The sequence below is a fragment of the Leiobunum rupestre genome, chromosome 5, assembly GCF_980474605.1.
Source record: "Leiobunum rupestre chromosome 5, qqLeiRupe1.1.hap1, whole genome shotgun sequence".
Taxonomy (NCBI): domain Eukaryota; kingdom Metazoa; phylum Arthropoda; class Arachnida; order Opiliones; family Sclerosomatidae; genus Leiobunum; species Leiobunum rupestre.
In genome coordinates this window covers 9787808-9804639 of record NC_143388.1, presented here as the reverse complement: position 1 = coordinate 9804639, position 16832 = coordinate 9787808, and the positions used below count along the sequence as shown (strand labels likewise).

Below are 16832 nucleotides of genomic sequence, written 5' to 3'. Positions count from 1 at the left end.
ATGTAATTAATGGGTTTCCTGTTATCATAAGTTTGTATTTATTAATTATATAAGTGTGTCAATTCGTTATTAACCGCGTGTGAAATCTTTACTCGGGGCCTTTTCTACAAAGACAACCCATTATGGATGGACTTTAAATTAAGCGGAGTTCGTACGGAACCTGGATAAGTCAGGGCTCTGTAAAATTTAGGAAAAATGTCAGGGATAAGTCAGGGATTTCAATCATTTCTTAGAAAGTCAGGGATTTTAGTTAGTCAACCAAACCACACATTAACAAAGAATTTTTGACCTAAAATAATTTAAAAAAATATCAGAAAATAAAACCAAAAAGGTCAGGGATAACCTGGAAAAGTCAGGGATTTTAGATCAGAAATTTATGTCATTAGGCCTAATAAGTGGTCTTTTTCCCTCATCGTCATAGGAGGCATTTATCTTATTGCTAGTCGAACTAACACGCTCAGTGTTTTTTTTTAAACGGGAAAGCCACCTATAATGTTATACGTAGCGCTATCTTCAGTATATCTAAATATCCAAAGTATATATATTTATTAAAATATTACATAGCTAAAAGTGCCGTATTTAAATTTTGTATTTTTCAAGCTAAGCAAATAAACTTAGTTAGTGTTAAAATAGGTATTTCCTTATGATAGATATTTTAAACACTACCATTAATAACGTAAAGGACTCGTATAAAGGTCAAAAATGATGTTCAAATGTCGGGTAACCATTAATAAAAACCCTCAAACAGGCAAGACAAGTACCGCAATGCAACCGCCAAAAAATGTACTTAAAATCCTCGAAATGAAACCAGAACCCTATCAAGATAACCACGTCGATAACCCCCGAGGACAAACCAGAATGGTTGAATGTCATAAGATCGTACCATTACTAACTAGAGAATTCATTTAATAGAAATTCTTGTTTTTCTCGGAGTCGCTTTAAGCGAGTGACGTACGAAAACAAGAACCCCACCAGAAAAAGCTGGTATGATAGATCTATAATGAATAGGGGCAACCAAAACCAGCTGATTGGGCGGTACCGCCCCTTTCGGGAGACCCCCCCTTTATCCCAAATTGGGTAAAGTCTTAATAGGCGCGAGGGGGGAGGGCCAATCGAGGCTCTTGTACGATCCGAATACGGTCAACTGCGGTACATGTGTAGGACCTCCAAGCTGCCTGTGACAGACGCACCGAAGAAGGCATGATTAATGCGTTACTCCATTTCGTTGCAACCCGCCATTATAACGGCTATCCATGGGCGGTTGCCCACCCTACCGCGCAAACTCTACCATCCGCCCCACCTTCGACCGCGCTGTCATCCGTGGCTAATCTAAACCTAGCGTTTCCAATTCAACGGGGCGCTGTAGCCTTTCGCGTGGTCTCCTGTATTTAGTCACAGCGTACACACATACTACACTACAGCGGATTAAAACTACCTAAACTTAACTCCTTTTCGGAAGGGGGGCTTCGTTATGACTCCACCCTCCCCGCTGTACGTAATCTTTAAGGTACCCGATTTTCCGCTTTACTTTGGAAGACGAATAATCGTCAAATTCAAGTTGGAGAAATTTTCTCGGTGATTGGCTAGTAATTACGGACTCTCATACCAGGGAATATGAATTCGTTTTGCAGAATCGTAGTTTAAATAGGCCCCAGGCTCCCCCTATATTATCTCTTCCCCTCCACGCTTTTCCAAAATGACGCCACTGATTGATGGTCCTTAGTCCTTCCTAGGCTACTGTTGCGGGGTCTGTTCTCCCTAGTTCGTGATTTGTTATCACCCTTTCCAACTAATATTATACCAGGGTTCAAAAGTGACCTTTAAAATGTTTGATTTACCAAAACGATTATCAATAAGCAACACATTCCTTTCACAGCTTTTGATTTGCGAGTGTCCCGTGGTACCTCCCTGGGCGACAATTGCCCAAATATACGTATATTTCCCTCGAGTGAATTTCCTCTCAAATTCCTCAATTAGGTATTAATTGATTACCCGTTGTAAATCACGATTGTTCGATTTAAATTGACGCTTGTTCCGTATTAATGAATATTTCGTCGCGTCCATATTTCATTGTTTTCGTGTTCCACAGTCGCTCTGGGCCGCTGACCGAAACGCTCTCATCTAGCCCTGTTTAATCATGGTCAATCACGGTCAATTTCGAAAATTTATGTCTCTTACAATCCTTCCCGCGTCTCAAATATCTTAAATTTATCATAGGAATAATACTTAATGATATACTTCACCGTATTAATTCTCGTAAGAGCCTGATTTAGCCCAATTAATAACTTAAACTGTGATAAATAACCAGGAAGGCGGTACAAATCACTGCAGCCCGAAAAGTATCCTTATTTCAATAAAGACCCTTTTAGTAGTCATGTAGATAAATTACCCGAATTTCTATATATTTTGGATAATATTTCTATATATTTTGGATAATATTTATATATATTTTGGATAATATTTATATATATTTTGAATAATATTTATATATATTTTGGATAATATTTATATATATTTTGGATAATATTTATATATATTTTGGATAATATTTATAAATATTTTGGATAATATTTATAAATATTTTGGATAATATTTATAAATATTTTGGATAATATTTATAAATATTTTGGATAATATTTATAAATATTTTGGATAATATTTATATATATTTTGGATAATATTTATATATATTTTGGATAATATTTATATATATTTTGGATAATATTTATATATATTTTTGGGATAATATTTCTATATATTTTGGATAATATTTATATATATTTTGGATAATATTTATATAGATTTTGGATAATATTTATAAATATTTTGGATAATATTTATATATATTTTGGATAATATTTATATATATATTTTGGATAATATTTATATATATTTTGGATAATTTGTCTATATATTTTGGATAATTTGTCTATATATTTTGGATAATTTGTCTATATATTTTGGATAATTTGTCTATATATTTTGGATAATATTTCTATGTATTTTGGATAATATTTATATAGATTTTGGATAATATTTATAAATATTTTGGATAATATTTATATATATTTTGGATAATATTTATAAATATTTTGGATAATATTTATAAATATTTTGGATAATATTTATATATATTTTGGATAATATTTATATATATTTTGGATAATATTTATATATATTTTGGATAATATTTATATAGATTTTGGATAATATTTATATAGATTTTGGATAATATTTATAAATATTTTGGATAATATTTATATAGATTTTGGATAATATTTATATAGATTTTGGATAATATTTATAAATATTTTGGATAATATTTATATATATTTTGGATAATATTTCTATAGATTTTGGATAATATTTATATAGATTTTGGATAATATTTATAAATATTTTGGATAATATTTCTATAGATTTTGGATAATATTTATATAGATTTTGGGATAATATTTATATAGATTTTGGGATAATATTTATATAGATTTTGAAAGATTATTTATATATATTTTGGAGAATATTTATATAGATTTTGTAGAATATGTATGTAGATTTTGGAGAATATTTATTTAGATTTTGGATAATATTTCTATTGTCATTGAAGAAATCTTGTTTAAGGTATTTTATCTAAAAAATATTTATAGATACCTCTATAGGAGACTAGAAACCATATACATTCTATAGAAATCTAGATTTTTTTATAGAAAACCTATAGAAAATTTTGTAGGGGTTTTTAACAGGTGAACAAATGATTCTTGTCTGGGTAATTTCTTCCAATGTAATTATTTCAGCGCAATTTAAAATAAATGTAAAAGTTTAAATATTCCGGTTTGCTAGAAAACCGGAGGTAAATAAGCCGGGTCCCAAACGTAGGCGTGAAATGTCATGTTTTTGCCAGGTTCCGTAGTTGCAAGTGTGGCCATTCGAATGATTATTTACGCCAGGATCGTGATGTGGCTTCTAGCCACGCATTATGTAACTTTCGCGTGTACGCTCACTTAAACAGTTAAACTAATAATATACAACCAAGCATACGACTCGACATATCGGGCAAGAAATTTACGAGCAAATAGATAAAATTTCAAATTTTTTATTTCTCCGAAACCGCACGTTTTACGAGTCAGGATAATAAAAATTAAAATATAAAATATAACTAAATTTCCTTATTGCCAAACGTAAAATAAATTAAATAGACTAATTTACATCAAAGTTATATACTTTGTAGGCAAATTTTAAACCATTCTTACTAAAAAAACGATAACTTTCAAGGGTATTGTTTATGTACATTTGCCAAAACATATCTTGATTCGGGTGCCATAAATTGTTCATATTATTTCAATGGAATGTTTGTAGATAAATGGACCGCCATACTAAGGTGTCAAATTTGCTTTTAAGTAAGGCGAACGAAATTTAATTTTCATTTTATTAGTAGAAAATCAACCGCTTTCTCGTGCTAAATATCATGGCTGTATACGTAATAATTAAAAAATATATATATTTTTGCCTTTGAAATTTTTTACATGGATTTAAGGTGATTATTAACACAAACATACTTTTCGAATGATAGCGAAAATTTACAACCAAAAACATATTTATTTATAATTAAATAAATAATGCAAATCACTGATATACCGGAAGAATTAAGTTAATTTTTCTTCATTAAGCTTTTAATACGCGTTAATTTTAAGTGTTGAACTGACCAAATAATAAATACGGACTTTGCACTTAAATTCATAAATTAATATCAACATTTTAAGTTACTTATGATGGGCCTTTTATTCAAATTTAGTTTTTTAGTGCAAATTATTGAAAACATTGTTGATTTTCTCTAATAACCGTTGAAGTCTATTTTGCTACGTCACTGTGTTGCTTTTAAATTTACAATAACAGGGTTCATACAAACCTGGAGAATCTGGAAAACCTGGAAATATCAGTGAAACAGATTCTTTTAAAAAAAATCAGGGAGATATCAGGGAAATTTTAAATATTTTACCAAAACCTGGATAAATCAGGGAAATTCGTTTGAGTCTGGAAGCGCCTCAATAATTATATATATATATATATTTTTTCGATTAAACGAAAACATACGGTGTTTTACCACCTGGAAATATCAGGGAAATTTCCAGGAGAAAACCTGGAAATATCAGGGAAATTAATTTTCCAAATGTTGTATGAACCTTGAATAATTTCGAGATTTATAAAATTCCAGGTTTCTTAATATTATTTGTGGTAACAACAGCATTTTGTTAGGGCCTTATTTCTACCGTTTAGTTAATACCAATAATTACCCTTAGGCAACATCATAATTGATACTAGCTATTTTCAATCTTAGAAACTTATAGGACATTTTGATTTAAAATAACACCCAGAGAACTAGGAAAGAAAAGCTATATGAACTGGTGCCAACATGGGCTCACAGTACATATGTGGCCACATTGAGTTAGAATAAAAATGTTCAGACATTTGTTTTAGTTTAGTCTACAATTGCATTTTGTTAATCGCGAGTCCATTGTACTTTTATGAGGGTATAATTAGTTAAAAAACTGACGAAGTTCATGTTGATAATATGACTGCAAGACAGGGTTCGCACACGACCTGGAAAACCTGAAAAAGTCAAAGTATTTCAAAATGTTTCCAATAGGTCAGGGAAAAGTCAGAATTTCAAAAGGTCCCAAAAAGTAAGGGATTTTAAAATGACCCCAAAAAAAAATCGGGTAAATACATTTTTGAAAGATGTACATAATAAATATTTTTCAATAATTTACCTCAAACCATTCATTTATTCTACAAAAATGGTCAGGGAAAACCTGGAAATGTCAAGGAATTTAATTCCGGAAATTTTGTATGAACCCTGCAAGAATGCATTAAAACGTCGCAGGCTTGTGTTTCAATCACGTCGAAAGATCTTAGTTGCGGGGGAACCAATGAGATAGCGAGCTGATTTGATTGACATTTAAGGGGAGGAGCCTACTGCTCGAGTAGTAACCAGTATTCCAAAAATGCCAAGAATCGATTCTCGTTCTGAATTAGTCTCAACCAGGAATCCATACTTCTACTTGGAATGCTTATGGCGGCAGATTTTCGTCTCGATGTGGCTGACGGTTTTTTTGACGTCACTATGTTAACTTAACAAACAACAACGTGAGAGGGGGGAGCGCGTGCAAAGGAGATTTTTTTATCTCGTAGGCGGGGCCAAAGCCGTCAGAGTGATCTTACCATACGCCATACTGCGGGATAAGCATTCCAAGTATAGGTATGGATTCCTGTCTCAACTGATTGTCCATAACTGCAATTCTGGTCCGTCTAATTGAGAACATTAATTTGGGGTCCCGAAGACACTTCCAAACCCTCCCCTTCCCAAAACAATACACGTTTTAACTAACATATAAACTTTGGCCGTCATGTATAAAACAGCGCGAAATTTAGTCGCCAATGTTGGTTTTTTCCCCTCTTAACGGCTAGAAACAAGATCATCCAAATCCCGAAAGAACCGCGTACGAAGAGCCGGCGGCGTTCGCGGGTAGTGGGAAATTGGGTTTCTCGTACCCGGGAACCCGGTGGGAACCCGGCAAAACCTGGAGGCTATTGTAAAAAGGAATAGAACGAAAATTTATTCCAACGTGTACTTTTATATTAGTCGTCGTCCCTCCTAAAGACTCGGCTTATATAAGTTGTCATTTCGGGAAAGGGGTGTTTCGGGGGGACTTAGCCCCTCGACTATGGAGGGAAGGGGTTATCACAGACCGGGGGTAGCGATTGATGGATGGTCCGAGCGGCCTAATGTTGTTGGGGGCTGTAATTAGCTGGCTTCTAGCACTTTCGGGAGCCACCGAGAGTACACTCTCCACTTTCCTTCGCTATCTCCTCTGGCTCCGAAATTCGGAGGATGGGAGGCAGTCTTCGAAGTGGCTCTCCTATAAAGGTGCCATCCGATACGTCCCTGGAGAACATTAATTACTGGTTCCGCTCTCGAGCTTCCGACGCCCCCAACCCCGGACCCTGCCAACCCAACCCCGGACCCCCAAGACAAAAAAAGATCGCCAAGATATAGCGAACTGCCGAGAATGATAAAAAAATTCTCATCTTTTATTTTACATTAGAAGCAGTGAGAGAAAAAACTTCTCCAGTGTCATATCTCTTTCATTGCGACACCGCCCGTATTAAGTCATAATTTCAAAAGGGCATAAAAAAATACCCTTTTTTACTTTTGGGGTGGAAATAGGGGTCCAAGGAACCCCCTGTTTTTTTGGATGAATAACAAATAAGAATTTGCGAATCGAATCACTTTTTGAAATAACTTCTCCCAGTATTAGAACTAAGTTTAAATCAAGATAAAAGTTTTGAATTTTTCGCTGAAGAACGATTTTTTTTATCTTTATATTTAGGATTTGGGAGCGATAGATTCAAATTCAAATTGAATGTTTTTGAATTTATGTATGGGAGTGGTTGTATTTTACTTTCAATGATAAATTTAGGTATCACGTTTATATTATATTTTATTTAAATAAAATATACACATGGTTATTGATAATTACGCTTTCAGATTTTTCAGATATGGTATCATCTTTGAAATTCTTTGGTAATTGCTAGCCTCGTAATCTATATTAATTTTATATTTATTATTTTAACGCATTGGGCCTAAAAAAAGGCTTTTATCGCGTTCAAAAACTTGTCTGCAAACAAATAGCTCCAAGATTCATGATAACAAAACATAAATTTTGGGAAAATTTATTTCGCTTTCATTACGCCAGAAATTAAATCTACACAGGTGTAAACAATCCACCTTTTTAAAGGTATTTTTTTATTATTTTAAAACCTAATAAAGCAAGCGCCACCAACCATATGGTTTCGAAAGATAACGCTCGATTCTTGCCATTAAGCAATTTTCAGCCATTGAACTAATCCAGAAAACACTAGCGCGTGAACGAAAAAAGAAATTTACAGCCGTGATGGTATACTGGCTCCCGCATCCGTTTCCCCGCCAATAAACGTTTCCATTGTCACAGCGGCCTCTAGGAAGGCGCGCGTAACAGTTCCAGAATGCAGCGGACGTTGAACCGAGCTCTAACTTCAAACAACGCTAAATCGTGGTTGAAAATGAATACTCCAATTTTTTGATAACACCCTTTGAAGCAACAGCTCACGCGGTACACTTTATATTTCAGAATTTTATTTTTTATAATGGCGACTCGTTAGGAAGAGCCGTCATAATTTATAACAGCCGGCATGCAACGAAACGCCCCTATTTTCCACTCTCCCCCTACAAGCACCTTCTCAGGGAGTCAGGGTCAAACGGGGGGAACCACTTCAGCACATCCTCGAATTCATGCACTTTATTTTAGGCCTACTTCAAAGGTGATAAAGTTTTATAACGTTTGAAACTTCTATTATTTTTCGGATTTTGAGAACTTTTAGAACGAAACAAGTCGGTTTAGCTAGTTTATTGTGTTGGCCTTTTAGAGGGTTCATACAGGCCTGAGAAACCCTGAAAACCGGGAATTCTCAGGGAATTCTAATGTCGACTGAAAAGTGGGGGAAATTCCAATTTTTAAGAAAAAATCCGGGAAATTTATGAGGATTCAGAAAGTTTTATTCATACGTTTTTCGTATTAAAGAGTTGACTTTATTTCTTCTTTTATATGATAATTTTGAACCAATTTAACTTTAATGACAATCATGAAATGAGTTACTCTGTAAATCTTAGTTTTATTCTATCTTTCACCTGGATAAATCAGGGAAATATTCGTGAGAAATCCTGGAAATATCAGGGAAATATTCTTGAGAAAACCTGTAAATATCAGGGAAATATTCGTGAGAAATCCTGGAAATATCAGGAAAATATTCGTGAGAAATCCTGGAAATATCAGGGAAATATTCGTGAGAAATCCTGGAAATATCAGGGAAATATTCGTGAGAAATCCTGGAAATATCGGGGAAATATTCGTGAGAAATCCTGGAAATATCGGGGAAATATTCGTGAGAAATCCTGGAAATATCGGGGAAATATTCGTGAGAAATCCTGGAAATATCAGGGAAATATTCGTGAGAAAACCTGGAAATATCAGGGAAATATTCGTGAGAAAACCTGGAAATATCAGGGAAATATTCGTGAGAAATCCCGGAAATATCAGGGAAATCGGGTTGCCAATAGCTGTATGAACCCTGTTTTAATTTTGACACTGAAACCGAAAAATTGGGACTAATATTGAAGATAAGATAAACGTAATAGCCCTATCCTGATACCTCCACGATATACTGCGCTACTTGTACAGATAAGATAAGATTTATGACACGTAGAATGTGGAATTGAGATGTTCAGTAGAGAAATTTCACAGAATTCAGACATTTCGGAAGTAATAAGTAATATCATAAAAATTAAGGTAGACTTTAATGTGGAAAATATTTTAAAATGTATTATTAATTTATTTTCACCTATTTATTTATTTCAGTAAGTGAAAATAAATTAATAATACATTTTAAAATATTTATAAATATTTATTTAAATTATCAAGCTTTATAATAACGATAAATATTTCATTTTATCAAGCTTTATAATCACGATAAATATTTCATTTTATCAAGCTTTATAATAACGATAAATATTTCATTTTATCAAGCTTTATAATAACGATAAATATTTAATCTTATCAAGCTTTATAATCACGATAAATATTTCATTTTATCAAGCTTTATAATCACGATAAATATTTCATTTTATCAAGCTTTATAATCACGATAAATATTTCATTTTATCAAGCTTTATAATCACGATAAATATTTCATTTTATCAAGCTTTATAATCACGATAAATATTTCATTTTATCAAGCTTTATAATCACGATAAATATTTCATTTTATCAAGCTTTATAATCACGATAAATATTTAATTTTATCAAGCTTTATAATCACGATAAATATTTCATTTTATCAAGCTTTATAATCACGATAAATATTTAATTTTATCAAGCTTTATAATCACGATAAATATTTCATTTTATCAAGCTTTATAATCACGATAAATATTTCATTTTATCAAGCTTTATAATCACGATAAATATTTCATTTTATCAAGCTTTATAATCACGATAAATATTTCATTTTATCAAGCTTTATAATCACGATAAATATTTAATTTTATCAAGCTTTATAATCACGATAAATATTTCATTTTATCAAGCTTTATAATCACGATAAATATTTCATTTTATCAAGCTTTATAATCACGATAAATATTTAATTTTATCAAGCTTTATAATCACGATAAATATTTAATTTTATCAAGCTTTATAATCACGATAAATATTTCATTTTATCAAGCTTTATAATCACGATAAATATTTCATTTTATCAAGCTTTATAATCACGATAAATATTTCATTTTATCAAGCTTTATAATCACGATAAATATTTCATTTTATCAAGCTTTATAATCACGATAAATATTTCATTTTATCAAGCTTTATAATCACGATAAATATTTCATTTTATCAAGCTTTATAATCACGATAAATATTTCATTTTATCAAGCTTTATAATCACGATAAATATTTCATTTTATCAAGCTTTATAATCACGATACATATTTCATTTTATCAAGCTTTATAATCACGATAAATATTTCATTTTATCAAGCTTTATAATCACGATAAATATTTCATTTTATCAAGCTTTATAATCACGATAAATATTTCATTTTATCAAGCTTTATAATCACGATAAATATTTCATTTTATCAAGCTTTATAATCACGATAAATATTTCATTTTATCAAGCTTTATAATCACGATAAATATTTCATTTTATCAAGCTTTATAATCACGATAAATATTTCATTTTATCAAGCTTTATAATCACGATACATATTTCATTTTATCAAGCTTTATAATCACGATACATATTTCATTTTATCAAGCTTTATAATAACGAATAAGAAACTAAGCAAAATTATATGATATTTAGTTTATTTTCATCGTAGAAGCTTACTTTTAAAAAAATCTATAAAGCGCAACAATTTAAATAAACATTAAAGTTTGACACCGAATAAAAGACAATCTCAAAAGGATAAAAAAATACGAAGCAATCTTAAAATAAAACGGTTATTTCTAGAAATATATATATATATAGAGAGTGTGTGAGTGAAAAACTCTGTTTGAAAGAGATAAGCCATCATGGACTTGTGTTTTCGACGGAATCGCCTTGACGTAACCGCCCAAAAAAGCCCCATCCTTTCAACGCGGGACTTATTTTGGATGAACAAAAACAAAAGGTGCCTTGTAAGATTTCGCGCGGCCGAAATAAAAACTATATTGTCGAAAGTGAGCGACTGGCAAAAACCTTTTTCTAGGTAATCAACGAGAAACAAGTCAGTTTTAAAGCCCGGTTGCTGGGCTGCTCTTCAATCTCTAATAGAAGAAGTACAGTTGAATCTAAAAGCGGCGAGGGCCTTTCACCAAAGAGTCGGTTGAGTCCTCGACCCGTTGCAGTACGTGTGCCAGTAGCCCATTCAGCTCGTACGGGTTTTGTTCGGCCTTCTTATCAGACGATAGCAGGCTTTTCAGACCGATTTCCCCAACATCCCCCAGACATGGTCTTTCCCCGCACCACACCGTATATTCTGGGAATATAGCTTTTTATACCACTCGGGTTTCGTTTGGGGTGGAACCCTATTGTTAGCGCTATACCGAGTGTATTTACAAGACACTGTTATTTCGAACACTCTTAGATCTGATCGGTTTTGTGTTGAATTCTCTTCAAATTAATAGTGGGATCAATGTGTATGACAAGGTTTTTGCTGGGCTCAGTTCGAGTGTAGTGATACAATTAAGTATTAAAATTTTAATCGACTTAAAACTTTTGTAAAAGAGTGCTTCTTCTTCAAAAAAATAAATATACCGAGGAACAAAATTTTTAAATTTATAATTACCAAATTATTTTTTAAAACGTTATACAGGGTGTTTCAAAAGGTTATGCAAAAATTTGAAGAATTTGTAGGGGGTGAGTTGAGAAGTATGTACCATTTTCTCACGATGTGTTAAAAGAGCGCCAGAGAGCTTCAAAGTGTGACCTACTAGCCCCTTGAAGTAGGCTGCAACAAGCGCAAAACCAAGCAGCAGGGACTTTAAATACTGTTTAAGTTTACTTTTTTACGCTGGTTACATCGATTTGTTTACATAGTCCTTTTATACCTATCACACGAACCCAAACCTTAATGTTCGCGTTTCCCTGCTGCTTGGTTTTGCGCTTGTTGCTGCCTACTTCCAGGGGCTAGTATTCCACACTTTGAAGCTCTCTGGCGCTCTTTTAACTCATCGTAAGAAAATGAAAAAAAAAAAACAGGCATACTTCTCAACTCACCCCCTACAACTCCTTAAAATTTTGGCATAACGTTTTGAAACACCCTTTATTACAACAAATATTCTTAAATATATCTAAAATAAACCGTTACAAATACGTTTTAAATAGAGTAGTCGTTATACGTGAAAAAAGCGCGAATATCGACCGCCCAAAAATCAACACTACTTTCGGGGTATAAAAAAATTAATACATCCAACGTATATGAATTTGATCCGATTAAGGGTGGAATGCAAAATAAGATAAATGCCTTGTCAGTCCCCCGCATCCACGGAAACGCAACGCGGTGTAGCCCGCCTGTTGGGGGTACGGGGTTCCGAACTTCCGATTATCCCGCGTATGGTCAATATAGACACGCGAGATACGTACAGAAAATAGGTCTATATTAAGAAATAAAGACCGCATACGGTCAAAATCTCAACGGTCGTATAACCCGGCCAGAAGAACGGCATTACCTGCTTCCCTGAAGGTAATATAGGAACTTAATCGCGTTACCGACGTACGGTACCCGTGTGTTTTGTAAGAAAACTCAATAGGTTCCCTGGTTACCGGGGGGTTTCTGGTCGCTATAAAAACAGCAGCGCGTTTCTTTCTATATATTATATTGCCTTTTTCGTCGGCGGGATTGTAGAGATGGGGGATTCGCGGAGGCAGCCAGCGCGCATCGCCCTAGTCCGCACATGGTCAAAGACATTAGCCGATGGTCGTAAAGGTTGTCGGGGGCTGGGCCGACAGGATTTATCGTCGATCCGTTTGCGCAGTTGCGTGCTCTCCCAATTCCTCATCGTCATCCGCTCGCTCTCTCTCGATTGCTCCCTCCGACGCGGTGCCAGCGCCGCCGCTGATGCCGAAATGGGGAAGGTCAGACTCCAGTTTACGCCCACGATTCTGACAAAACGCCGCTAGAACGTCTTCGAACGCGAACGATGGAACAACGTTTCATTTTTATATCCTACGAAAAATCTTAAACCTTTTTTTTCTTAACCCTTACAAAAATCTGGCGCCGTTTTTAACTAAGCTTTCGCTATTGTAATTCATTTTAGTTTTGTTCTAAGTCTAGACGATAATTTCACTAGTTTCAGTTAGTTCGAACGGTAATATTTCTTTTACCCATTTTCTTGCTTATTGGCATGTAAGTTCTTTTCTTACTCGTACATGCCTGAGTATTCTAATTAATAACCGTATAGTTCAATAAACTATTCATACTGATATTTTTTGTGTAGTTTTGAATTAGTGTATAGGTCAATAGTGAAAATAAATGAAATTGCGTATTTGATAGTTTTACGGTTGTTTTTGATTTTTTACCCATTTTTCCAAAATATACCTCATTTTATAATATGATAACAATTGTTAACATTCACAAAATGTAATTGACAAAAATTCAGTATAAATATGATCATATAATAGTTTTAACACAAATCTAAAAATGGAATTGACAAAAATTCTATTATATATTCTTATTTATACTGAATTTTTGTCAATTCCATTTTTAGATTTTCGTTTAAACTATTATATAATCTTATTTATACTAAATTTTTGTCAATTCAATTTTTAGATTTTCGTTTAAACTATTATATAATCTTATTTATACTAAGTTTAAACAAAAATCTAAAAATGGAATTGACAAAAATTCAGTATATATAAGAGTTTATGATAATTTAAACAAAAATCTAAAAATGGAATTGACAAAAATTCAGTATATATAAGAGTTTATGATAATTTAAACAAAAATCTAAAAATGGAATTGACAAAAATTCGGTATAAATAAGATTATATAATAGAGTTTAAACAAAAATCTAAGCCAATATTTGACTTGGTCCATACCCGTATGCAACAATCCCCTAATATTTTCTTGAGAGTATAATTATGTAAAATATTATCCATACAAACATTGCTCTAAAAGCAACAGATCCATAATTTATGCGCATATTCTGTGGGTGTTTTCGTAGTAGGGAAAGGAATAAGATGTGACAAGATTGAAAAAACAAGGGCGTACGAATGTCAAAAAGTTTAACATGTATATTATTCCTTGAACTTGACATGAATGTGACAATTTTTTGGGTAAGAAAACGGGAAAATCCAGACGAAACTGACGCGTTTAAACATACATTCTATTTACATTCTAGTAGTGAGAAATTTCGTAAATCTTTACGGATTTGAATTTAGCCAGAAACAAATTTTAAATTTAAACACCGCGTTAATAATAAAAGAATTTGACCTTTTGACTTAAGAATATCTTTGGTTTTTTTTTAACCCACCATATTTTGTTTTTCGCGGAAAAACCGAGAAGAAATCTAAGTAAAAATATTAAGAAAATGCGTGTTTTTTTTCGCTAGCCAACTTTTCTGTTGAGTTTTTTTGACAGCTGCCCATATGGTACCCTCCGTTGCACGTCAGAATCCATCAAAAACTTTTTAAGTTCTGTCGCTCCTATATGCTCGCTTCTAATTAAACCCATCTCTTCCTTAACGACGCCAGAGGTGTTCGAGGGTTTGCGTTCGTGATACTTTTCCACGATACTCGTGAAGCCCCTAAATTCACGCGTGCTCGCCGAATAATTTCGTACCCTACCGAACCTAACTTCGGATACTGGTTGTAACGGGAATTCATCTGATATTTCCTTCAAAAGCTCGCGAAAGGTACCGTCTTCGTCCTTTACGATATAAACCAAATACCAGCTAATATTTTTACTCCCCCTATATAAAGTCGTTGTCTGTTTGATTTAATACTGTTTTTTAGCTTTAGACATTGGTATTTTCCACGCTTTTAATTTTACGAGCCTCGCCGCTTTTCGGTTATAAAAACTTCGCCGAAACTCGCCGAAACTATTTTTAAGAGATGCTGTTGCTTTTTTACACTTTTTCTGGAGCTTCCAAAATTTCTAATGTAAACAAATACTTGAAAGCTTAAACACGTTTTATTTTGAAATGTCTGTAAAACGCCGCGTATATAAACACTTGGAATACTTTTAAAAGCGTTATTTATGATACTTTCACACGAATGTGCCTAAACACCGGGGCATCTGCTTACGAATGCGCGATCTTCACGTCAAAATTACCATTGCGCCTTTAAAATAACGTTATTGTTGATTTATTTATAAATTGTTTAAATTCCTTTTTAATAGATTAAGGAATAAATTATATCAGACAGGCAGACGATACAAATTTGATCTCTCTGTACTTAAACACATTAATTCAATTTAAAAAATTAAATTATTTAAATATGGGGTGGTTAACGCTGAGGATTTAGTTTCCCCTATCCATAAGAACGTTTTCGCGGTTAAAGGTAGGGAGCTGTTGGCTCGCGGTGCATGAAGGGCTTGCAACCACCTTCTTACCAACCTTCTAAATAAAGACTCGCGTCTAAGGTGGTGCCTTGAGTATTAGCACCAATGATTATCCGCCCTAAACACTGTTCTTGAATTAAATTGTTTTGAAATAAATAAAGAAATTGTACTTTATAAGATAAACATAATCACGAATTATATTTAGCGTATCAAGGTATAATTAATCGTAATTATAAGGGAATTTGGTAACCTTAACGAATCAACTTTGTAGGTCTATAATCAATCACTCCAAAAGAAGAACGTGCGATAAAGTGAAGAAGATTTATAATTACGTAATCAAAGTATCGCATCTTAATACCACCGTCAGTTACCACCCCCAAAATTTTCAAAGGTTTTGTTAAGTTGTTCTTTATCCATTGTTTGAATCTAGAGCTAACATAAATTTTGTTCCGAGGTTAGACGAATGATGATGTATTATACGCGCCAAATTTCTTTTCCGTGTTTAATCGTTCAAATGTTAATATTTATTCGACATCTCACTGTTGTTTTTATCTCTTTTCTCTGGCGTGGCGTAGGCGTGCAACGAGTTCACGACGCACGTGATGAACCTGCTGAGGGAACAGAGCCGGACGCGTCCGATCACGCCCAAGGAGATCGAGCGAATGGTGCAGATCATCCACAAGAAATTCAACTCCATCCAAGTACAGCTGAAACAGAGCACGTGCGAAGCCGTCATGATCCTCAGATCCAGGTTTCTAGACGCGAGGTTAGTACATCCATCATCTCTTTAGTCTACTTACTTCTTGTACCACGACCGTGTATCTTTATCCATTCCTTGAATATTTCCGACTACTTATTGAGTGTAATGCTCTTGTGATACAATGTGTACAATGGTTTACTTATTGATTATTGTAATTTGTCATAGTCAAATAGTTTTAGATAGAAGTAACCGTTTGCGATATGATAGATTTGGTGTAATGGGTTACGTTTGCTCTAAGGGGTTCGTTTGATAGGGTTCTTCAAAGTTAATATCGTGCTTGCTAACGAGCGGTTGCGGAAAGGCAAATGCCTCGGCAGATAGTTAATGCAGAGAGGTTTTTTTCTTGATAACTAATTGGTATATAGGCTTTCCTTGAAAACTAGTTCGTGTAGAGTTATTTTTCTGGGGAGTTAGTAAGTGTAGATGGATTCT

The 16832-nt window shown here is 33.4% G+C and overlaps 1 protein-coding gene across 2 annotated transcripts in view; it reads left to right on the top strand.

Annotated features, from left to right (window-relative positions):
* The window catches only part of exd (PBX homeobox extradenticle), a 282642-nt gene that overhangs the window by 240377 nt on the left and 25433 nt on the right, over positions 1–16832 (top strand). For both annotated transcript variants that reach the window (XM_090174437.1, XM_090174438.1), the window contains exon 4: positions 16216–16406. In XM_090174437.1, coding sequence (XP_090030563.1) covers positions 16216–16406 — 191 coding nt within the window. The remainder of the gene's footprint in view (positions 1–16215; positions 16407–16832) is intronic.